Source organism: Phyllobates terribilis, unplaced genomic scaffold (genome assembly GCF_046119375.1).
Source record: "Phyllobates terribilis strain yellow unplaced genomic scaffold, ASM4611937v1 Scaffold_1__5_contigs__length_1240528914, whole genome shotgun sequence".
NCBI lineage: Eukaryota > Metazoa > Chordata > Amphibia > Anura > Dendrobatidae > Phyllobates > Phyllobates terribilis.
In genome coordinates, this window is record NW_027362761.1 from 349057520 (window position 1) to 349083599 (window position 26080).

Consider the following 26080-nt stretch of genomic DNA (forward strand, 5'->3'; position numbering starts at 1 on the left):
TAATATGATTTTGACTTCTAATTCCTGGAAAACCACTTGCGTTCAGGGAGAGGGATTAGCTGACAAATGTGAGCTTCTTATTGCTAATTATTCATTATTGGGTTCAGGTTTTGACTTTAGCTAGGTAACATCAAGCTTTTTTCTAGCATTAATATGTGGACATGTTTTGCATTTTGTATCCCAGGATTGGGGCATGACCCCAATAAAAAATACATGTTCGGATAAGATAAATGTAATAACGTACATTCTGGGGTATAATTTGAAGTGTATGACCAGACATGCAACAACTACAAATGAACCCCCAATCTACCACAAGCCATGGATTATTGTGGTGTTTTCCAATATACAGTAGCAAAGAGACCTTTGGGTCCCCACCTGAACTAAGGGTTGAGTGCAACCGCTACCTGTGCAACCCAATTTGCTCCCCTCCTGGGCTTTTCTACAGAAACCCTACCTCTATGTATGGGGAGGGAGTGCCATCATGCAAAAATCTTTTTAAGACTCCATGTTGCCTCATTTCTTTCAAATTTTAGGTCAAGACTAAGAAACATCAAATACGATAAATATGCAAAAAAAAAAGTGAGTGGAGCAAGTAATATTTTATAACTTAGCCTCTACTGTATGTGTGGGTAATGAAGGCGGGAAAAACATGCCTAAATTGCCTTAATTAAGGGAATTGGCTAGAAAAATGTTAAATAATCATATTTACTTTAAAGTACTGCCTGAAGTGCTACAGTGCAATTTTCATTTTCTTACACTGTATACTGCAATCTGCATGAAATTAAGATAGTTATGAAATCCAATAAACTTTTTTTTCTAAATGCATTTCACATAAACACCACATTTCTTCCATAGTCAGTTAATGCGTAAATTGTATTTTATGATGTGATAGATGTTTTTCTACTCTATGAATACGTTGCCCCAAAACACTTCACTCGATAATCTGCATAGCCTGGAGACGTCTGTCACACTGGAAGAAATCTACTAAATGAGGCTTTATGTTAATTAATGGAATAAAAATTTTAATAAAGATTCTACATTGTTATGCATTTTTTTACTAAGCTCACAAATATAGGTACTCAAAAAATAAAGAAAAAAATCAATAAAAAATAGTAAGCACACATTTTTCATTTAATAGAATTTGTAATCTATTTTTAAGCCATTTGAGCTATTGTTGATCCCAAACTATTAATTTGCACATATACACAGTAATACAAGCAGCAGAAATGTATCACTGCATAACTATGCATATTTGCTGCATGTTTCACATACCATAGTAAAACCTAAAACCTGAATTCTAAATATATATATATATATATATATATATATATATATATATATATATATATATATATACAGTATATACAGGGTGGTCCAAAAGTAGGTGGACAGAAAGTGTAATAAGGTTATGAAGGGGGAGATTTATCAAACACTAAATTGCAGCCACTGGTCTGGATCATCCTCCAATAAACCATGAATTAGACGTGGACGATAAGCTTTCCACCCAATAGATTTCAGGATACGCATAATAGAAGCTCGTGAAATTCCCAATTCCAAAGAGGCTCTTCTGGTGGACTTTTTTGGACTCTGAACAAATGTTTCAGCAACAAGTTGTTTATTATCTTCTGTACAGACTGTTTTTGGTCGTCCAGTTTTTGGAGCATTAAGGTTTGAGCCAGTGGCATTGAATTAGTCACGAATGCGGTAAATGGTTTGTCTCTTTGGGGCTTGAGTACCAAATGTTTCAACCCAATTTGCTCTAACGGTTTCAGCATTTTGAGATTTCCAATACTCTGTTAAAATCCATTTTCTTTGATCTGTATTTAAATTATTTGCCATTATGTGTTATCTGAATTATCTGAAAAGAAAACAGATTTGGAGGAGATCTATCTGTGAAAACTAGATCTGTGAAACTGGCTCAGTTGCCCTTAGCAACCAATCAGATTCCACCTTTCATGTTCCAAAGAGTCTGTGAGGAATGAAAAGTGGAATCTGATTGGTTGCTAAGGGCAACTGAGGCAGTTTCACTTTACACCATGTTTGATAAATCTCCCCCTTCATAACCTTATTACACTTTCTGTCCACCTACTTTTGGACCACCCTGTATATATATATATGTATATATATACAGTATATACAGTATATAGATATATTATAACCAATGTACTTACTAAAATTAGACACCTGTGAAATTGACGTTGTGAAAATGCCACTCAGCATGAGCACTTAATGCAATTTTCCATCATATTGTAATGTTTTTCAAAAAATTAATAACATTCGTGTTAGTAGCTAAAAGTGTCGAGGAAGAAGAGCCTAAGACTCTTAATCTTGGCCATATGGAGTGCTGCTGCATTCTTTTGATACATTTTATAGTTACGGCAGCTGGCACCAGTTCACACTAGGAGGTGCTGGTCAGGTTTCTCTGGTTTGTATTACTATAAGGGGGTTGCCTCTTGCCTGATTCTGCACTCCTCCCATTAACCAGCAGGTGTTGAATAAACAGCTCTGCTTGCCCTTTAAATGTAGGTGTTTGTCCGTTTAGTTGTAGGCTTGTAGCCCAAAAGTGGCATGTTAGGCAGAGTAGTTACCCATCAGGGGGAGGTTACCTTGCCGTGGTTGATGGGCACACATGAATTGGCCAATTTATGCGCTAAAAACCTTTGTTTTTTGTAAGTACTTGTTGCTGAGGAAAACAGTTTGGATCTAATATTTTCATTATTTTCATTTGTAATGCAGCAGCTTGCTAGCATTACTGTAAATGGTCCAAAATGTGTTTTACCTGACCATGTACCTACCCCTTTAACTGACTGGTCACATGACCGTGACATCACACAGGTCCTTATGCACACAGTTAAGGTCCTGTCAGTATGTGTGTGTGTGTGTGTGTGCACGGGATGCATATATAAACCCTGCTTGATGGGAGACAGGTGTGTTCTGTGAGAGGCATGAGGCCTGTTCCCCATGTGTGTGGGACACCGTTCGTGTGAGGCCTAGTGAGGCCGAGAGTGAAGCCTGGCAGCCTGAAAGGTCGAGCCTGGATCCTGTGCGTGGATGCCAGTGACATTTGAGGGAGAGCCGGCTTGGCATACAAGAGTCCTGAAAGGCGCAGACTGGATGTGAGTGAAAACATACCAGTAGCCTTCGAAGGTACGAGGGCTGGAGACCCCTACCTGGGAAGCCACAAAGCCACAGTGGTGGCAGATTAAATGGACTGCAGCAACTAAACCCGGCAAAGGTAATACACTTTGTTACATGGACTGTGTTATGGACATTGATAATTTATTACCTTGCCGTAGGCTGTAACCTGGAGCAAGTGGGCCTGTGTGCCACTTGGCTCATGAATATTGTAGATATGTGTGTCGGTGTGCCACGGAGTTGGACCCGGTGAACTGTGGCTTATGATGTAATAAACTGCAACATTGTGAGAAAAGCGTAAAGACATTGCACGTGTGCATTGATTGACGCAGCGAAGCGAGTAACCCCCAGTATGATGACTAGCGCTGACTTACATATTGTTAAGACAAATCTTGGCCATATGGAGTGCTGCTGCATTCTTTTGATATATTTTATAGTTACGGCAGCTGGCACCAGTTCACACTAGGAGGTGCTGGTCAGGTTTCTCTGGTTTGTATATATAGATATAGATATATTATAACCGATGTACTTATTAAAATTAAACACCTGTGAAATTGACATTGTGAAAATGCCACTCAGCTTGGGCACTTAATGCAATTTTCCATCATATTGTAATGTTTTTCAAAAAATTAATAACATTCATGTTAGTAGTTAAAAGTCTTGAGTAAGAAGAGCTTAAGACTCTTAATATCTCCTAACAATAAAAGTTCAAGGTGTGCAGAGGTGACATATGCTTATATCTACATGCACATAGCACAAAATCATCAAAACTGCAGAGCCCAAAAATCTCTGTGATCCAGGTACATACACATCTAAGTGTGTATGGTCAAGAAAATTAGGTGTGTGGGTGATTAGTTGTGCATCCGCTCCTCCCCTCATCCCTTAGTAGATGAAAAGAAAAGTTCCCCTGTCTAAATCTGACAATCTGTAATATCCAATACCTATCACCTCTGTTTCTACTTTTGTAGCTGGGCACCGTTACTGGGGGCGACATGTGGCAACGACACGGCAGTCCTGTTTCATTTCTGGGACTTTTGGGGCTGCTCAGTCAGGGAGCTATGGGGTTTATTCCTGTCTGTTAAGATTGCTTCTGTCTATGAGCCTTGTAATATCCTACACCTCTGACTACCACTGACAATTAATAGTTTATCTTCTCTGGTTCATCCTTGTGCTTTAAGCTCCTGCTTAGCTTTTGGGCTGACAGCAGCCCATTTTGTGACTATTCTTTTGCCTTCTGATTTACCTGACCGCTTATGCCAGTCTGCACCATTGGCTAGGAGCTGACTCCGTGGCACCAACCCAGGGGCTCCTGTGTAGGTCCAGATCCCTATACAAGGGTTAACAGGTGAAGGCCATGGTAACCCCTGGTATCGGGAAAAATTTAGTAGCTTGCGCTAAACCTGCCAGGTTACCAATAACAGGATCCAGTAACACAAACAGAAAGTACAAATCTTCTCTCTGAGGAATGAAAACAAAGAAAAGTACCTGTATCCCCACTTATAGCATGATTTTTGTGCTCCTCCTTGCTTCTGTCTCTTATGGCTTTAGATACCCACACAAAGAAAAACTTTTCACACTGCTCCCTGTTTTTACACAAGTGTTGCACAATGAATATGGACATTAACATGACAGAAAGATTTGTAGTCCATATATTCTAGTCATTGCAAACATTTAATGGGATCAACTCTGAAACTTTTTGAACCCCAAAGTGCCATCATTACATTATAGTTCTCTTCTTCAATTTCCAATGGTGTCCTTAGTAGCCAAAGTGTATATGTCATATTTCTAAAATTAAAGTTAAATGGGGTTTTCTGTGCTTACATTCTTTATTCTACAGGCTTGGAGAGTTGGCATCTGCAGCAGGTTATGAACATCTACAGGTTTTTGTTAACAGTCTTCAGTGGTAACATCACAACTAGACCACATGAGACCAATGCAGCCAGTCACTGGGCTCAGCAATATCATGCCATCTATATGACCATGAACGCTGAGCACAGTGATTGGCTGAAGCAGTCATGTGCAATGTAGAAGTGATGTTATTACTGTAGTCTGTCAATAAAGACTGGTGACCATGGCAGACAGGCATCACTGGAGTAGTGATGGTTGAATATAGCAACTTTTGTTTTTTTTAACCCCTGCAAGCCAATAGAAAAAAAATGTAATACTGGAAAACGTCACTTGTGAATTAGATCAATCCAGTCAAGGATGGAGAGTTTTCAGACCCAAATGAATCTCCACATGCGTTACTGCTGCCCTACAAGATTTGGTATTCTTGAGGACGGTAAATAACATCATAAGCCCTACCGTTAGGTGTGTCAATCAAGCCATATAGTGCAGGAATAAGAAGTGGACAGCTTGGCTTGACTCTCTAGTGTCTTCACCTTCTTGGCTGGAATAGCCTAATTACTATACTGCACTACCAGGCATTGAACATAATTTTTTTGAAAAATGACACATTGACTAGGGAAGTTGAGGACAACTTTGGAGACCACAGGAAGAGAATTATCAGGTAGTAGTGCTTTTTGGATGGGGAGCTAACTTCTGAAAGGTTTGGCTTAAGTTCATCACCTATTATACAATTTCTTGGAATTTTTATGGGTTAAAAACTCCCAGTGAAAATTGCTAAGACAGAAATGTTTCCCAAAAAGAAAAATAATTGAAGAAAAGTAAAGAATTTAACAGTTTAACAATTCAAAGACCATTACTTTTTATAATGTCTATCTATTTAAAAAGAACTACTAAGAATGTCACGTTTCATGTAAGTTCTTTACCTGCACAGTGGTTATTCCTGGCTCTCGTCCAACTAGAACTTTCCCTGCTTCCAGTGTTGCTATTTTCGATTCTTCCACCTTCATGAAGTTGCTCACAAGGTCAGTGATATCAAACTGCCAATCTGATCCAAGCATATATGTCAGCTGTCCACCAATATCTGAAGACTCTGCAACAAACTGCGTGAAGACACGAACCATCGCATGCTGGTACTGGAGGGAACAACCACGTCCTTTCTTCTCATCATCTTCCTCATCTTCGCTATCTCTTGTTGGTCTAAAGAGAAATTAAGTTGGGGGCAAAAAATACAAAATAAAATTAATTTATACTGTACATTTTTCAAGGAATTAGCTTTGCAAGTGTTTTATGAAAAGTATTGTTCAAAACCTAAAGGGGTTGTCCACTACTTTATATTCCCCCCCCCATGTATCCCCCGGGGCCCCTAAGACTTCTTGTAAATACCTTCTGTTGCTGATAATGCCTGTGAGCGGCGCTATCACTGGCCGCTCACAGGCATCACGTGACCCCCGGCTGCAGCCGGCTCTGACATCCGCTGATGCCACGACAAGTGCTGGCAGCAGCCGGGGGTCACGATCTTCCTGGTTCCATGGTGGATGCCAGGCTGTGGGCGGGGTTACCCCGCACATCACACCCTGCATCCACCGTGTGCTCTGCCTCTCCCCATTCATTGGGAAAGCGCATGGTGGATGCTGGGTGTGACGCGGGGGATAAACCCGCCCACAACCCAGCAGCCACCGTGGGGACCCCACCGCTGAGTCACGCCTCACTTGTTGTGACGTCAGCACGGGGTCACGTGATGCCTGTGAGCAGCCACCGATAGTGCCGCTCACAGGCATTATCAGCAACAGAAGGTATTTACAATAAGTCTTAGGGGCCCAGGGGATACATTGGGGGGGGGGGGGGATAAAGTAGTGGACAACTTCTTTAATAAGAATTTGTGAAAAGAAGAGTATGCACAATATACATCACTTAAAAATAGTGTGCGCTTTTGTAAATACATTGCATTATATTTTTGTCTGTAATAGTGACTTATGCTTTTTCTTCTGTGGCTGGAGTTTAGGTCCACCTTCAGTGGTGGACACACATGCTCAGTAGTTTTCCTGCTCTGTCATTTCCTTCAGTGGTGGACAAACAATATCATTTCCTTCCCTGCTCTGTCCTTTACTTCAATTGTGGGACCACATGCTCATTAGTTGCCCTGCTCTGTTCTTTCCTTCAGTGATGAACACACGTGCTCAGTTGCTTCTCTAATCTGTCCTTCTCATTTAGTGGTGAAAACACATGCTCAGTTGTTTCCTGTTCTGTCCTTCCTTTTTATGCGTCATAGTGATCTGACAATGAAGAAACTAACGTGGTAAAAAGAGAACCCCTGCATGTAAAGTATATATAACAAGCAGGGATGAGAGAGAGGTTATATTCATTTATTTTATTTTACTCACTTATATAGCACCATTAATTCCACAGCACTTTACAGACATTATCATCACTGCCCACATTGGGGCTCACAATCTAAATTCCCTATCAGTATGTCTTTGGAGTGGGGGAGGAAACTGGAGAACCCAGAAGAAACCCAAACAAACACGGGGAGAACATACAATCTTCTTGCAGATGTTGTCCTTGGTTGGATTTGAACCCAGGACCCCAGTGCTGCAAGGCTGCAGAGCTAACCACTGTGGCGATAGATTTAAAAAAATACAGCAGCACCTTTAAGAAATGAAGATGCAAAGCCTCCATGGTACATACTAAACCATCCAAATAAAAAAGTGTACAAGAGTTGATTATTTATAAGTAGTGTTGAGCGATACCTTCCGATATCAGGAAATATCGTATCGGATTGGATCGGGCCGATACCCAAAAAGTATCGGATATCGCCGATTCCGATACCGGAAACCAATGCAAGTCAATGGGACACAAATATCGGAATGAAAATAAACCCTTTCTTTCCTTGTAGGTTAATTCTACATGAAGTAAAACAACTAAGAATAATGTAGAATGACATGAAAAGCCGGCAATTCATCAGCGGCATTCACCGGTACCCGACAATTTACAACAGAAAGAATAGAGCTTCACACATAGATTAGATAGATAGAAACATGTCAGTCACATATATATGAAGTACAGTGACAGTGTTGCTTACTGTACTTGTCATTTAGTGTAAAGGATTTATTAAAAAAAATATTAGTGTTTTCGTGCACCGTCTCTTTAAAAAAGCCGGCCGGCAATTCAGCATCTGTACCCGACAATTTATAACAGACAGAATAGAGCTTCACACATAGATTAGATAGATAGAAACATGTCAGTCACATATATAAGAAGTACAGTGACAGTGTTGCTTACAGAACTTGTCATTTAGTGTAAAGGATTTATTTAAAAAAATAATAGTGTTTTCATGCACCGTCTCTTTAAGAAAGCCGGCCGGCAATTCAGCATCTGTACCCGACAATTTAGAATAGAAGGAATAGAGAATCACACATAGATTAGATAGATAGAAACATGTCAGTCACATATATATGAAGTACAGTGACAGTGTTGCTTACTGTACTTGTCATTTAGTGTAAAGGATTTATTAAAAAAAATATTAGTGTTTTCGTGCACCGTCTCTTTAAAAAAGCCGGCCGGCAATTCAGCATCTGTACCCGACAATTTATAACAGACAGAATAGAGCTTCACACATAGATTAGATAGATAGAAACATGTCAGTCACATATATATGAAGTACAGTGACAGTGTTGCTTACAGAACTTGTCATTTAGTGTAAAGGATTTATTTAAAAAAATAATAGTGTTTTCATGCACCGTCTCTTTAAGAAAGCCGGCCGGCAATTCAGCATCTGTACCCGACAATTTAGAATAGAAGGAATAGAGAATCACACATAGATTAGATAGATAGAAACATGTCAGTCACATATATATGAAGTACAGTGACAGTGTTGATTACTGTACTTGTCATTTAGTGTTAAAATAAAGGATTTATTTAAAAAAAAATTGGCGTGGGGTTCCCCTTAATTTTAGGCTCTAGCGGAGGTTAAGCAGACAGCTGGGGCAAATGTTTGAAGCCTGGGAAGGGGGTAATACCCACGGAGCTTCCCAGGCTACTAATATCAGCCCCCAGCTGAATACCTAGCCTTTACTAGCTATTAAAATGGGGGACCCCCCCAAAAAAATGACGTGGGGTCCCCCCTAATTTAATAGCTAGCACAGGCTAGGCAGACAGCTGGGGGCTGATATTAATAGCCCAGGAAGGGTGCCATGAATATTGGCCCCCTCCCAGGCTAGAAACACCAGCCGTCAGCCGCCCCAGAAATGGCGCATCCATAGGATGCGCCAATTCTGGCACTTAGCCTCGCTCTTCCACGCTGCCCTGGTGCGGTGGCAGGGGGTAATAGGGTTGGGGTTGATGTCAGCTTATAATGCCAGCTGACATCAAGCCCAGGTTAGTAATGGAGAGGCGTCTATAAGACACCCCCATTACTAACCCCATAGTCAAAGTTAAAAGAAAACACAAACACCCAGAGTAAAGTCCTTTAATTGAAATAAAGACACAATTCTTTATTGTTCTAAATTAAACCATACTTACCATCACGCCCATTCCAGCTGAAGCCAACGATCTCCTGCAATAAAAGAAAAATAATAAAGCAACCTCATCCTTACCTTTCGATGGTTCCCAGGACAGCTCCAGCTCTGCTACATCGAGATGACAGGCTGGACCGCAGCAGAAAGCTGCCATCCAGCCTGTCATCCCGCAGACACTGAGAAGCGCAGGCATGCTTGCGCTCCTCAGTGTCTCTCTGTGACGTCATCCAGATGAGCCGAGTTCATGTCCAATGAACTCAGCTCACCTCATGCACGTCACTGACAGCGTGGGAAAATTCTCCTGCACTCAGCGCTTCAGCGTGAGAATTCTCCCACGCTGTCAGTGACATACATGAGGTGAGGTCATGTCCAATGAACTCAGCTCACCTCATGCACGTCACTGACAGCGTGGGAAAATTCTCACGCTGAAGTGCTGAGTGCAGGAGAATTTTCCCACGCTGTCAGTGACGTACATGAAGTGAGCGGAGTTCATTGGACATGACCTCGGCTCATCTGGATGCCGTCACAGCCAGACACTGAGGAGTGGAAGTATGCCTGCGCTTCTCAGTGTCTGCGGGATGACAGGATGGATGGCAGCGTTCTGCTGCGGTCCAGCCTGTCATCTCGATGTAGCAGAGCTGAAGCTGTCGTGGGAGCCATGGAAAGGTAAGGATGAGGTTGCTTTATTATTTTACTTTTATTGCAGGAGATCGTTGGCTTCAGCTGGAATGGGCGTGATGGTAAGTATGGTTTAATTTAGAACAATAAAGAATTGTGTGTTTATTTCAATTAAAGGACTTTTTTCTGGGTGTTGTGTTTTTTTAAATACTTTACTAGAAATTCATGGTGGTCATGTCTAATATTGGCGTGACCCCATGAATTTTGGGCTTAGGGCCAGCTGATAATGCCAAGCTGGCCTTAACCCCTTTATTACCCAGTGAGCCACCGCACCAGGGCCCTGGATGAGTTGGGTACAGCGCCAGAAGATGGCGCTTCTATGAACGCGCCATTTTCTGGGGCGGCTGCGGACTGCAATTTGCAGCGGGGGTGGCCCAGAAAGCTTGGGTCTCCCTGCGCTGCGGATTCCAGCCCCCAGCTGCCTAGTTGTATCTGGCTGGGCACAAAAATAGGGCGAAGCCCCACGCATTTTTTTTTAAAATTATTTCATGAAATTCATGGAATAATTAAGAAAAAAAGGGCTTCCCTATATTGTTGTGTCCAACCAGGTACAAATAGGCAGCTGGTGGTTGGGGGCAGCCCATTCCTGCCTGCTGTACCTGGCTGGACACAAATATAGTGCGAAGCCCCACGTCAATTTTTTTTTAATTATTTCATGAAATAATTTTTTTAAAAAAGGGCTTCCCTATATTGTTGTGTCCGGCCAGGTACAAATAGGCAGCTGGTGGTTGGGGGCAGCCTGTTCCTGCCTGCTGTACCTGGCTGGACACAAATATAGGGCGAAGCCCCACGTCAATTTTTTTTAAAATAAGTCCTTTATTTTAACACTAAATGACATTTGAGGAGTTAATAAAGATGCAGTCCCTAAATTATTATTTATTTTTTAATTAATTTTTCCCAAAACTTTTGACGTGGGCTTCGCCATATTTTTGTATGCCAGCCAGGTACAGCATCCAGCTTCTATGAACGCGCCATTTTCCGGGGTGGCTGCGCACTGCAATTTTCAGCGGGGGGAGGGGGGGGGGCAGAAAGCTTGGGCCTCCCTGCGCTGCAGATTCCATCCCCCAGCTGCCTAGTTGTACCTGGCTGGACACAAAAATAGGGAGAAGCTTCACGTATTTTTTTTTTTTAATTATTTCATGAAATTCATGAAATAATTAAGAAAAAAAGGGCTTCCCTATATTGTTGTGTCCAACCAGGTACAAATAGGCAGCTGGTGGTTGGGGGCAGCCCGTTCCTGCCTGCTGTACCTGGCTGGACACAAATATAGTGCGAAGCCCCACGTCAATTTTTTTTAAATCATTTCAGGAAATTCATGAAATAATTTAAAAAAATTGATGTGGGGCTTCGCCCTATATTTGTGTCCAGTCAGGTACAGCAGGCAGGAACGGGCTGCCCCCAACCACCAGCAGCCTATTTGTACCTAGCCGGACACAACAATATAGGGAAGCCCTTTTTTTCTGAATTATTCCATGAATTTCATGAATTTAAAAAAAAAAAAACGTGGAGCTTCGCCCTATTTTTGTGTCCAGCCAGGTACAACTAGGCAGCTGGGGGCTGGAATCTGCAGCGCAGGGAGGCCCAAGCTTTCTGGGCCCCACCCGCTGCAAATTGCAGTCCGCAGCCGCCCCGGAAAATGGCGCGTTCATAGAAGCGCCATCTTCTGGCGCTGTACCCAACTCATCCAGGGCCCTGATGCGGTGGCTCACTGGGTAATAAAGGGGTTAAGGCCAGCTTGGCATTATCAGCTGGCCCTAAGCCCGAAATTCATGGGGTCACGCCAATATTAGACATGACTACCATGAATTTCTAGTAAAGTATTTAAAAAAAACACAAACACCCAGAAAAAAGTCCTTTAATTGAAATAAACACACAATTCTTTATTGTTCTAAATTAAACCATACTTACCATCACGCCCATTCCAGCTGAAGCCAACGATCTCCTGCAATAAAAGAAAAATAATAAAGCAACCTCATCCTTACCTTTCCATGGCTCCCACGACGGCTCCAGCTCTGCTACATCGAGATGACAGGCTGGACCGCAGCAGAACGCTGCCATCCAGCCTGTCATCCCGCAGACACTGAGAAGCGCAGGCATACTTCCACTCCTCAGTGTCTGGCTGTGACGGCATCCAGATGAGCCGACAATGAACTCGGCTCACCTCATGTACGTCACTGACAGCGTGGGAGAATTCTCCTGCACTCAGCGCTTCAGCGTGAGAATTTTCCCACGCTGTCAGTGACGTGCATGAGGTGAGGTCATGTCCCATGAACTCGGCGCACCTCATGCACGTCACTGACAGCGTGGGAGAATTCTCACGCTGAAGCGCTGAGTGCAGGAGAATTTTCCCACGCTGTCAGTGACGTGCATGAGGTGAGCTGAGTTCATTGGACATGACCTCGGCTCATCTGGATGACGTCACAGAAAGACACTGAGGAGCGCAAGCATGCCTGCGCTTCTCAGTGTCCGCGGGATGACAGGCTGGATGGCAGCGTTCTGCTGCGGTCCAGCCTGTCATCTCGATGTAGCAGAGCTGAAGCTGTCCTGGGAACCATGGAAAGGTAAGGATGAGGTTGCTTTATTATTTTACTTTTATTGCAGGAGATCGTTGGCTTCAGCTGGAATGGGTGTGGCGGTAAGTATGGTTTAATTTAGAACAATAAAGAATTGTGTCTTTATTTCAATTAAAGGACTTTTTTCTGGGTGTTTGTGTTTTTTTTAAATACTTTACTAGAAATTCATGGCGGTCATGTCTAATATTGGCGTGACCCCATGAATTTCGGGCTTAGGGCCAGCTGATAATGCCAAGCTGGCCTTAACCCCTTTATTACCCAGTGAGCCACCGCACCAGGGCCCTGGATGAGTTGGGTACAGCGCCAGAAGATGGCGCTTCTATGAACGCGCCATTTTCCGGGGCGGCTGCGGACTGCAATTTGCAGCGGGTGGGACCCAGAAAGCTTGGGTCTCCCTGCGCTGCAGATTCCAGCCCCCAGCTGCCTAGTTGTACCTGGCTGGACACAAAAATAGGGCGAAGCGCCACACATTTTTTTTTTTAATTATTTCATGAAATTCATGGAATAATTAAGAAAAAAAGGGCTTCCCTATATTGTTGTGTCCGGCTAGGTACAAATAGGCAGCTGGTGGTTGGGGGCAGCCCGTTCCTGCCTGCTGTACCTGGCTGGACACAATTATAGGGCGAAGCCCCACATAATTTTTTTTTAATTATTTCATGAATTTCCTGAAATAATTAAAAAAAAATTGACGTGGGGCTTCACACTATATTTGTGTCCAGCCAGGTACAGCAGGCAGGAATGGGCTGCCCCCAACCACCAGCTGCCTATTTGTACCTAGCCGGACACAACAATATAGGGAAGCCCTTTTTTTCTTAATTATTCCATGAATTTCATGAAATAATTAAAAAAAAAAAAACGTGGAGCTTCTCCTTATTTTTGTGTCCAGCCAGGTACAACTAGGCAGCTGGGGGATGGAATCTGCAGCGCAGGGAGGCCCAAGCTTTTTGCCCTCCCCCCCCGCTGAAAATTGCAGTCCGCGGCCGCCCCGGAAAATGGCGCGTTCATAGAAGCTGGATGCTGTACCTGGCTGGCATACAAAAATATGGCGAAGCCCACGTCAAAAGTTTTGGGAAAAATTTATTAAAAAATAAATAATAATTTAGGGACTGCATCTTTATTAAGTCCTCAAATGTCATTTAGTGTTAAAATAAAGGATTTATTTAAAAAAAAAATGGCGTGGGATCCCCCATAATTTTAGTCTCTAGCGGAGGTTAAGCAGACGGCTGGGGCAGATGTTTGAAGCCTGGGAAGGGGGTAAAACCCACGGAGCTTCCCAGGCTACTAATATCAGCCCCCAGCTGAATACCTAGCCTTTACTAGCTATTAAAATGGGGGACCCCCCAAAAAAAAATGACGTGGGGTCCCCTCTATTTTAATAGCTAGCAAAGGCTAGGCAGACAGCTGGGGGCTGATATTAATAGCTCAGGAAGGGTGCCATGAATATTGGCCCCCTCCCAGGCTAGAAACACCAGCCGTCAGCCGCCCCAGAAATGGCGCATCCATAGGATGCGCCAATTCTGGCACTTAGCCTCGCTCTTCCACGCTGCCCTGGTGCGGTGGCAGGGGGTAATAGTGGTGGGGTTCATGTCAGCGCCAGCTGCCATGAAGCCCAGGTTAGTAATGATGGCCGTCTATATGACACCCCCATTACTAACCTACAAAGTGTTAAAAAGAAAAAACACACTACACCCAGAAAAAAATAATTTATTTGAAATAAAACACCATTTTATTTAATTCTTAGTTTACTAAAAAAAAAATAGTTACCTGTCCACGTTCCTGCGCTGATCTCCCATGCACAGCTGTCACATCTGGAGATGGTGACAGCTGTGCATGGCTGCTGTAAGCTCACGCTGCCGGGAACACGTCCGCTCCCGGCAGCGGGAGCCACTGACTGAGGTCACCGGAGTGCATTCAGGCAGCGCAGCTCCGGAGACCTCCTTTACGGCAGTGCTGTACCGTGGGAATTTCTCACGATACAGCAGTGCCGTAAAGGAGCTAACCGGAGCAGCGCTGCCTGAACTCCGGTGAACCCTTACGGCCCCGTCATTCTAGCGGCGGCAGCGGTTCAGAGCGGTCACATTCTATGTGGCTGCTCTGAACTGGAGATCTTCGTGGGACACTCGTGGACTGCTACGGAGGGGTAAGGATAAGGTTGTGGTTTATTATTTTATATTTTATTACAGGAGATCGATGGCTTCGGGGAATTAGGTGTCTTGGTGAGTATAGGTGTAGTTTTTTATTTTTTACTTTATTTTAGGTGGCGATCGGCGGGGACAGGTAATGTATGAACTAATTTCTTTTAGGTAACCACTGGCCACCAATGACATGTATCTAACATTTATTGGGGACACAGTAGGGCAATTTAAATAGCAGGATCAGGCTGATGGGAACTACTGCTCCCATCGAGCTGATCCTGCTGGCAGGAGTGGACGGGGGACAGACATAGGCCGATGGGAGTAGTAGTGTCACATCGGCCTATGTCTGCCTGCACACACACCCGCACACATCGCACAGACACCCCGCACACACACCCCGCACACATCGCACAGACACCCCGCACACACACCCCGCACACACACCCGCACACACACACACCCGCACACACACACACCCGCACACACACCCGCACACATCGCACAGACACCCCGCACACACACCCCGCACACATCGCACAGACACCCCGCACACACACCCCGCACACACACACACCCGCACACACACACCCCGCACACACACACCCCGCACACACACACCCCGCACACACACACACCCCGCACACACACCCCGCACACACTAATCATGACGGGTCTGGGAGGTGAGGCTGACCTGTGCGGCCGTGGGAAAGTTGATGTGAGTTCATGCAGTCAAGCATGAACTCACATGAACCCTCTGAGGGCACCGCGGCTACTTCAAATGAACAGCTGATCGGCATCACCTGATACCTCAGCTGTTCATTTGAAATAACCGGCGGGAAAGCGCAGCACAGAACGGGAAAGCCGGCGGTGAAGTCTTTTCACTGCCGGCTTCCCCGCCCGGGTCCTTCGCTCCTTGGTGCTGTGCTCCCCGCCCGGTCCTAATTTACGATCGGGATGGGAGGTGGCGAGGGGAGCGGAGGATCGGGGTGGGAGGCTGCGGGGAAGCAGTATGGGGCTGCGTGATTGTTTAAAAGCCGGCGGCTTTTTACCGCGCGCCGGCTTTTAAACAATCAGGAGAATTCTCCCACGCTGGGATGGCATTCTGATGACAAGCTGGATCGCAGCTGAGCGCTGCCATCCAGCTTGTCATCCTTCAGAGACACTGCAGAGCGCAGGCATTATGGGAACTTCCGATTCCGGTATTCGATATTATAAAAGTATCGGAATTAAGTATCGGAATTCCGATACAGTGAATATCGGCCGATACCCGATATTTCAGTATCGGAATGCTCAACACTATTTATAAGCCCATTTTCGTGACGTTTAGGTTCCAATATGTAAAAAAAGTTCATATATTGGAACCAAAACATCACCACAATGGGCTTATAAATAAACAATTAACTTTTGTACATTTTGGTTTGCTGCCTCGAGTTTTACTTTTTTTTGGATAGATAGATAGAAACATAGATAGGGGACATTAGTTATTAATAAGGTTGGCTGGAGCTGTGTGGGGGACTATTTTTTTCTTCAGGTTCTTCAGGAGGTAGACAGGAGATAGCAGAGGAACTAGATGTTAACAACAATGCACTCCTAGTAAATACTGCTGCTTCCTGATCACATGGGACAATTTAGTTGCACCCACCAGAAGAGAAGAGACAAGATCAGGGTTGCCGACTTGACTTTTTATTTTTATTTTCTGGACAGGTTATCAAAAAATCAAGGACAGACAATATTTTTTATGGACACATTGTAAAACCATAATAAATCATAATGATTGTCAGGGGACAGCAAGGGGATCACGCAGATATCCCCCTCGCTGTTACTAACTTGTCACAAACCAGCACTCTGCTGCCTCCAATCATCAGGACAATTACGCAATTGACTGACGATTGATGGACAAGGCCACGGCGCCTCTAGGCAAGTTACTGGGGAACTCACAGTGAATGTATAGTATATACACATCCGATCCCAATGCATGAAATATATATATTCTCCAATACGGTCACTACGAAACTTCACAATAACTCAAGGAAACTAGCTGCCACCACCAACATTTTATACAGGCCGATTGGACACCCGTTAAGGGTAGTGTATGGCTTCAGGGTTGCGGTTTAAAGAGCAAGAGGAACAAAACTATTACATTTTATATATTTAATCCGAAAAGTAGGCAGTGTTTATAAAAATATAAAAAGATGTTACAAATGGGGACAAAAGAATACAGTATATACAATTATACAAAATGAGTTGATAACGGTACAGAACTACAGCGAACTGTATCTTCCAGGACTGACAAGTACTTTAATTCAGAATCTGTATTTATTAGATAAGTCACTCCCGCATACCTCCCCTTGGTGAGCTCATATGGGAGCTGGTCAATGGCTGGCTAGGGTTCCAAAAAAATATGAGATTTCTAATTTTCAAGATATCTGCCCACCTGGATGTCCCAGAAGGAAGTTATTAATGCCATATTTTCCATCATGATTTTAGCTTATCATAGGTAGGAGCATGGCATATATACCGTCATCCATCTGCCTGATATTAATTTGGGGCTGATCAGCAGGCTTCACCACAATGCAATTATATGAATTAAAATTGTCCAAGGCTCACGATGCCAAAAATATGTCTCCCATAACTAAAGGACCCATGTCTGTCACAAAAATCCCAATATTCACAACTGGACTTTGGTGCCAGAGTGTCTGATATAATTCCTTCGAAGACTAGTAGAGTTTTCTCCGGAGGTGTTAAATTTGTCGCCTACCAACCTCTGGTACACATGGGTCCAGACCTTGTGTCTGTTCTCCGACAGATAATCTACTTCAGTTACCTGTTCAAAGCAGGAGGTCATAACTGAACAGGGGTCATGTAGAGATTTTAGAGTGCTAGCTCTTTTTTTCCCTCAGGTTATGATGAAGACATACAGGTGCTTCTTACAAAATTAGAATATCATCAAAAAGTTAATTTATCGAAGAACTGAAATAAATTAACTTTTTGATGATATTATAATTTTGTGAGAAGCACCTGTACTTCAATCCTAAATATGAGGGTGCCATACTCCCTCTTAAGAAATGGCTTTATGGATTTTGATACCATTTTACCATTACATCTATGACGATGATTATAAGTGACACATGTCTACAACCCATAATTTTTATATGAAGAACTCAGCTGTATTCACTGCAATGTGTAAAATGATGATAATTACAATCAAAATAATCTGTATAAGTTCCTTCAGCTTCAAAAAAAATCATGGACACCTTCATTTTTTTTACGTACAGGGTAAATACGTGCCCTCTTTTTACAGACTGTCCTGGAGTTTCTGGACGGTTGACAACCCTGGACAAGATTTGCAGAAGCATAAGCAAAGATATTATAAAGGGTGAAAATTACAATAAAGATTGACTTTTTTGTATGGATATGGTAAAAGTAATGATGTGCAATATTCCAGAGATTTTTTCTTTTTCAATTTATGTGATAATCTCTTTATTTGACTTTTCTGGTATGTCAGTTCATGGCGGTTTCAAATTCTCAGTAAATGGAAACATTATTTTAGCTTTAAAGGGAACCTGTCACATTATACATGGAGTCCAATCTGCGGACATCATGCTATAGAGAAGGAGAAGTGGAGCAGAATGATTTATTGGTTTGTGGAAAAGAATTCAATAAAAATTGCACGTTATTCATTGAAATCCCAGGTGTTGGTATACATAAGAGTCCAGTGGGCGGTCCTACTCAGTCATTGACAGTTATCTTTACATGCGCAATCATGCAAGCAGACTGCCAATCACTGAGTAGGTGCGCCCACTGGACTCACAAAATACAAACACCAGGAATTTCATTGAATAAAATACAAGTTATACTGAAACTTTTTCTGCAAAAAATGTGTATCAATTTGATAAGCTCCTCCTGCTCTATAACATCCCGCCTGCAGATCAGATACCATTTTTAACATGACAAGTTCCCTTTAAGGGTATTTACCTGCCTCTTTTGCATAGGTGATTAGATGGTACAAGCAACAGTGCTCATCAGAGACAGGGGAACAAACCATGTATCAGTGTGAACATCCCATTATTAAGTCACATTTTTAGCCTCTAAATAAATACCAAGAAAGTTTCTATTCATTTACAGCAAACAGCGTAATGTATCCAACTTGCATGAAAAGATTTAGCAAATTTGACCTTTCATTTTTTAGCGGCTCTTTTAAAAATGTAAGTAAAAATCTATTGCCTAGAGCAACTCTTTCTCCTTTGTATCAATTATAAAACATATACCCCCAATATATTGTAGAACATTTATTTCAATCGGTAGTTTTCTTTAGTTGTTAACAAACCTTATACTATTATTATAATTATTGTACCATTTATCAAAGATAAGTTATTTTAAATATTTTTTGTTTCTTTATAGAATCTCTGACATGGCTACATTTGCATTGTAAGGATTGTCTGCAGTTTTTCCTATGGATAAATCTTCCTTGTACAGTAACTTTTAGTGAATTTATTAAAAATCCTCTATGAATTCCTCAGTGGATTCATGTAGGTCACTACTTCATTTGATCAATTAGAGAAATGTCTTATTGCCTATGTACCTCAGTAGTTTCTAAATGTAAATAAACCTTATTGGTAATTTTTTTAATCTACTAATTGGTCTTGTGGTTTTCTTATTTTACTTCTACATTGGAACATTGGAGATGTGAAGCAAATATTATTTGAATAGCTATACTAGGTAAAGGTGCCAAAAATTAGCTGTGAATCAAGTAAAAGTTCATCATAAATGGAAATCCAACTTGTTTGTTTACAAATTAGTTTGTGCTAAATGATATGCACACATCATTTTTGGCTACTGTTGGGCATGCTGTTTGCCAGTTAAAGGAGTTATCCCATGAACAAACTAGATTTTAATTACAAGATCTTGGAATAATAAGTTCCACAATTGGATTTGTTAAAAAAATGTCCTGTGCTGAGATAATCTTGTAAATGTTCCCCTACTATGTATTATGCTATGGCTGTGTCTGACCATGCAGCACTGCTCCAGTTCATGGAATCATGGTCAGCACATACCACAGTTCCAGGCCAGGGAGGGAAGCATAAGTAACTTAACCTTTAATTAGTAGCGTGGAGTCCATTGAACCACAAGCGAGTTTGTTTTCACCATATTTCCACAAGTTAGAAAGGTACAGTAGGTAACTAGGTCTGTTTCAGCATCTTCTTAGCTCAGGTGCGCCCCTCCCTCCTCAGTGCATCGAGAGACGCGGCATCAACTACATGTGCCACAGCGAGGTGCACGTGACTAAAAGTGTAAGTATTTTGGCACAACTAACTGAAGGTTAAGATTATTATTATTTATTATTATAGCGCCATTTATTCCATGGCACTTTACATGTAAAAGGGGGTATACATACAAAAACAATTACAATAATCTTGAACAAAACGTGATGGCGACAGGTACAGGAGGAGCGAGGACCCTGACAGCGAGGGCTCAGTCTACAAGGGATGGGTGAGGATACAGTAGGTGAGGGTAGAGCTTGTCGTGCAGCGGTATGGTGGAGCAGTGGTTCCTGCAGGTTGTAGGCTTGTCGGAAGAGGTGCGTCTTCAGGTTCCTTTTGAAGGTGTCCACGGTAGGCGAGAGTCTGATATGTTGGGGTAGAGAGTTCCAGAGTAGGGGGGATGCATGGGAGAAATCTTTTATTTGATTGTGGGAGGAGGAGATAAGAGGGGATTAGAGCAGGAGATCTTGTGAGGATCGGAGGTTGCGTGCAGGTATGTACTGGGAGACTAGGTCAGAGATATATGGAGGAGACAGGTTGTGGATGGCTTTATATGCCATTATAAGGGTTTTGAATTGGAGTCTCTGGGCAATGGGCAGCCAATTAAAGGATTTACAGATAGGAGAGGATGGGGAATAGCGGGGGGATTAGTCGCACAGCAGAGTTGAGGATAGATTGGGGGGGTGTGAGAGTTTTGGAAGGGAGGCCACAGAGCAGTAGGTTGCAGTAGTCGAGGCGGGAGTATACAGAAAAAAACAGTATACAGAAAAGAAAAGTTTTCAGAAAAAACAGCAAGGTCTCACAGCTGGTACTTTCTGAGGTAAAATATTTCCCTGCCTAAGCTAACATATCTCCTTGTTTTATCACAGGAGTGAGTGTTTATGTAATGTTATCAGTCCTTTGAGCTGATCATAAATCAAGCCAGTGACATATAAAATCAGCATCCACTGGAACTCCCATGTCACTGACTTTATAATGAGCACAGAGGGCTGCTGACCCGGCAGAAACACTTGCTCATGTGATAAAAAAGGAAATGTGTTACCTCAGACAGGGAAATGTGTTACCTCAGAAAGCAGCATGTGTGAGCCCCTGCTATGTCTTCTATATACTCACTTATTTTAAGTGAATTATGCTTCCCCACTGGTTGAAAAGAGTCTTAGGCTGATGCAAGGAGTGCTCAGCCAGAAAAAAAGGTAATCAAAACCTCCAATAGTTTACTACACAACCAAAAACTGACCAGCAGCACCGAACAGTGGCTAATGATCTTTTATGAACTGACTAATTTATATGCTAAGTAAGTGGTTTGTAAAAGTTTGGACAGAAGAAAATAGCAAAGAGTTTTCAAGTTGTCCTTTCCTCAATTTGAACTTTAATTAAGAAATAGCAGTTAAAAGGAACAGTGGAGGTCAAGATAAGGCCTAGAAGACCAAGCAAAATTTCAGTGAGAGCTGCTCGTAGGATTGCTAGTGAGGCAAATAAGAACACCTGCTTGACTGCAAAAGACCTTCAGAAAGATTTAGCAGACTCTGGAGTTGTGCTACATTGTTCTACTGTTCAGAGACACCTGCACAACTATGGCCTTCATGGAAGAGTCATCAGAAGAAAACCTCTACTTCATCCCCACCATAAAATTCAGCATCAGAAGTCTGCAAAAGAACATCTAGACAAGCCTGATGCATATTAAAAACAAGTTCTGTGGACCAATGAGGTTACCATAGAACTCTTTAGCCACAATGATCAATGGTATGTGTGGAGAAAAAAAGGCACAGAATTTCAGGAAAAGAACATCTCGCCGACCATTAAGCATGGGGGTGGATTAATCATGCTTTGGGGTTGTGTTGCAGTCAATGGCACGGGGAACATTTCAAATGTAGAGGGAAGAATGGATTCAATGAAATTTCAACAAATTCTTGATGCAAACATAACACCATCTGTAAAAAAAGCTGAAGTTGAAAAGAGGATGGCTTCTACAAATGGATAATGAACCTAAACACACATCAAAATCCACAATAGACTATCTCAAAAGGAGTAAGCTGAAGGTTTTACAATGGCCCTCACAGTCCCCTGATCTGAACATCATTGAAAATCTGTGGCTAGACCTCAAAATAGCAGTGCATGTAAGATGACAGAGGAATCTCACAGACCTGCAAGAATTTTCCAAAGAAGGAAGGATAAAAATCCCTCAAACAAGAATTGAAAGACTTGGCTGGCTACAAAAAGTGGTTACAAGCTGCGATACTTTTAAAAGGGGGTGTTACTAGGTGCTAACCATGCAAAGTGCTTAAACTTTTGCATTGGCCCATTTTGCTTTTTGTAATTTTTAAAATGTAAAAGATGAAAAAATATATATATTTTTTGCCTAAAATACAAAGAAAATGTGTCTTTAACTTTAGGCCTTTTAGAGATCATTTCATCTTCTACTTGCTTAACTGTTCATAATAACAATAATTTGACCAGGGTGCCCAAACTTTTACATGCCACTGTACCTTCATTTTAATAAGTATATTCTATATTGCAGCAATGCAGTTCAAATTTCATATATTTAATGTTTGCATACATCTTAGTGCTCAGAGTGCACCTGTTCACACTTGTTTTTTTCTGTTCAGAGGTGCTAGTCAGTTTTTTGGTTGAGAAGATTAAAGTGTTCTGCAATGAATAAGTGTTCTTGTTGATGAAGGTAAAATTACAATATGTAGACAAATACAGGAGAATTACTGATCTAAATTGGACAGTATTATAATATGTATAATGTGTATAACTATGTATTATTGTACAACTGTTAAATATAGCATGAAGGAGCTTTTACATATAATTTGCTAGTAAATACTGTCTATATTCAGAGACATAATCCTGCTCGCAAAGCTAAGACAGTGTTACAATGTTGCAGTAGAAGAAAGAGCTTTTTTTCATGTGAAAAAATCCTGTTTTAAACTAAAAATAGAGCAAATAAGATTTCTAAAATCTCATTTACACAGTGCATTATTTTTTCCTTGTATTTTTGACCTGGTGCGTTTTAAAACATGCAGGATGTCAATTCTCTTAGCATTCTTACAGCAGTTTTCAATACTGAATTCAAAATGTGTTAGCAGGAAAAGTAGAATAAAAATATGTAAAAAATGCATGTAATTTTCTCTGGTTTCTGGCGATAGTCTGTATTTTTCATGCAGAAAAAAATCATCTATCTATATAATTGTCTTATCCCGTCTGTCTTTCTGTCTGTCCTGGAAATCCCGGGTCGCTGATTGGTCCGGCCGCGGCCAATCAGCGACGCGGCATTTCAGAAAAACATGGCGGCCGTTAGCGGCTCATGTGCGGCACAGAGGTCAGCGGCGATGCAGCCGGGAGATGCAGCCGGCTGCTCGTAGCATAAGTCCCCCGACTGCAGGCGCCGCTGACCTACATGTGGCTATCGTCGGAAGATCAGCGGCTACGGCCGCTTATCTCCCGAGGACAAGTGTAACGCCCCTCCCCTCCTTTCCCCTCCTCTCCCCTCCTCTCCTCTCCCCTTCCCTCTCCTCCCGTCCCTCCCCCCGCTCGATCAGGACCCCGGCACCCAGCGTCATACTTACCCCTTCCCTCCTCTCCCCTCCCCTCCCCTCCTCTCCCCTCCCCTCTCCTCTCCTCCCTTCCCTCCCCCCGCTCGATCAGGACACCGGCACCCGGCGTCATACTTACCCCTCCCCGTGCCTGCGCAGCAGCTCCTGTGTCTTCCGCTGCAGCTCTGTGACGTCTCAGGTCAGAGGGCGCGGTGACGTCTTTACACCGCGCTCTCTCCTGACCGGTCACAGCACACAGCGTGAAGATGCTGGCTGCGCTCGAGTCCAGAGAAGCAGTGAGGTGAGTATTGGATTTTTTTTTTTTTTTTGTATGGGGCCATAGGGGACCTGCATGGGGCACTATGGGGGGGAGAGGTGACATCCTACATGGGGCATTATATGGGGGAACAAGTGACATCCTGCATGGGGTATTATATAGGGGGATGTGACTTCCTGCATGGGGCATTATAAAGGAGGGTCGGGAGACATATGCTAGAATACCCGATGCGTTAGAATCGGGCCACCATCTAGTAAATCATAAAAGCTAAGTGTGAGCATACTCTAACATAGACTGACACATTGCAGCACATTCTCTGTGTAATCAGTAAGGCCAAATACAGAGATGAAGAAGGGATGTGGTAGAGTAAAAGACACTTTATTCATTAAAGGGGTTGTCGGATAAAGAAAGTAAATTTTAATGAATAAATCTTGGAATAATAACAGTAAGGCTCAGCTCACATTTATCCTGCGCTCTACGCTGAGCACTTACAATGGGGTTTCCATGTAAATCTCTGAAATACATGATTCAGACAGAACCCCCGACAGAAGATTACATATAATGAGGCAGATGAAGACACTATAGATAGTGGTGTCCGTCTTTTTAAGCGTGCATAAAAGAGCACTCATCCACAGTTTTGTGTACCTCTGAAAAGAAGTACACCGCTAAACAGAGGCCAGATGGAGTCCAGAGTAACTCTGCTGCCTCATTATAATGATTGGATCCATCGGGGGTTTTAATCTGAATCACGTCATTCGAAGATTTAGATGGAAACCCCAATGTCAGTGTTCAGCATACAGCGCAGGATAAATGCGATCCAAAATGTTATGTAAAATGTTCCCAACAAAAGCTTCAACTTAATTCACAAAAAAAGATTCCACACTCAGGTCTGCCATCTGTTATCAGAAATATAGGGGGCTTCCACATTACTGGTAACACAAAGGCTCTGGAAAATGCTATTACTCCTCACCCCCCAAAAGAAATCCAGCAAATTCTGCACTCCCAAATCCAAATGCCCCTCCCCCTTCTTCTAAGCCACACAATGTGCCTAAACCACATGTATTATCCACACGTTTTTCACAACTGTAGCAATGAGAGCCCACCCAATCTACGGGGTGCATGTCTCCAGAAGCACAAGGTGGGCACAATGTATGGGCACTATAATCTATGTGTACTACAACATACTGGGCACTACAAAGTACTGGTCACAACAAAATGGTAGGCACTACAATGGCAGATTTGCAAATTTCACTCAGCAATATACATTGGTGTTTTTTTCTGGAAAACACTCATGAAGTCAAAATCGTCACTACATCTGTAGATAAATTACCAGAGGGGTGTAATTTCCAAAATGGATCACTTGAAGGGTGATTCTGCTGTCATGAAACCTAGGGGTTCTGTATATAGAGTCCATAAATTATTCTGGGAAAATCTGTGCTTCAAGAATCAAATAGTGCTCCATCCTTCTAGAGTCTTGCAGTGTGGCTAAGCAGTACTTTTCAGACATATACAGAGTATTGCCACATTCAGCAGAACTTGTGTGAAATATTGGTGCCACTTTAACCAATTTCCCTGTTTGATAATGTAAAATCTGGGGCTAAAATTAAATTTTTGTGGTAATAACGTAATTATTTTTTCATCATCACCCAATAGTACAAGGTTCCGTGACACGCCTGTGATGTCAATATGATCACTGCACCATTACATGAATTTATTGAGGACTGTATTTCGTAAAATGGGATCACTTATAGGAGATTTCTGCTGTTCTGGCACCTTAGGGGGTCAGGCAATGTGAAATGGCACCTGCAAACCATAACAGCAAATTCTGCTCTACAATATGGTGATCCTTCCCTTTTGAGCTTTCCATTGTACCTGAAAAGTAGTTTTTGATCACATATGGGCACACGAAAAAATTGCGTAATTAATTGTACCATTTGTTTTCTCCTGTTTACCCTTGTGAAAATGAAAAATGTGGGGCTAAAACAACATTTTTGTGGGAAAATTTTGATATCGTTATTTTCACAGCTCAACGTTATAAAATTCTGTGAAGCACCTGCAGGTTCGAGGTGTTCGCCCCACCTCTAGATAGACTCCTTGATGTGTGTAGTTTCCAAACTGGGGTC

The 26080-nt window shown here is 42.5% G+C and overlaps 1 protein-coding gene across 1 annotated transcript in view; it reads right to left on the reverse strand.

Moving 5' to 3' along the window:
- The window catches only part of TMEM132B (transmembrane protein 132B), an 874875-nt gene that overhangs the window by 21547 nt on the left and 827248 nt on the right, over positions 1–26080 (reverse strand). Inside the window, exon 7 of the mRNA XM_073676144.1 lies at positions 5907–6180. Within this exon, the coding sequence (XP_073532245.1) occupies positions 5907–6180 (274 nt within the window). The remainder of the gene's footprint in view (positions 1–5906; positions 6181–26080) is intronic.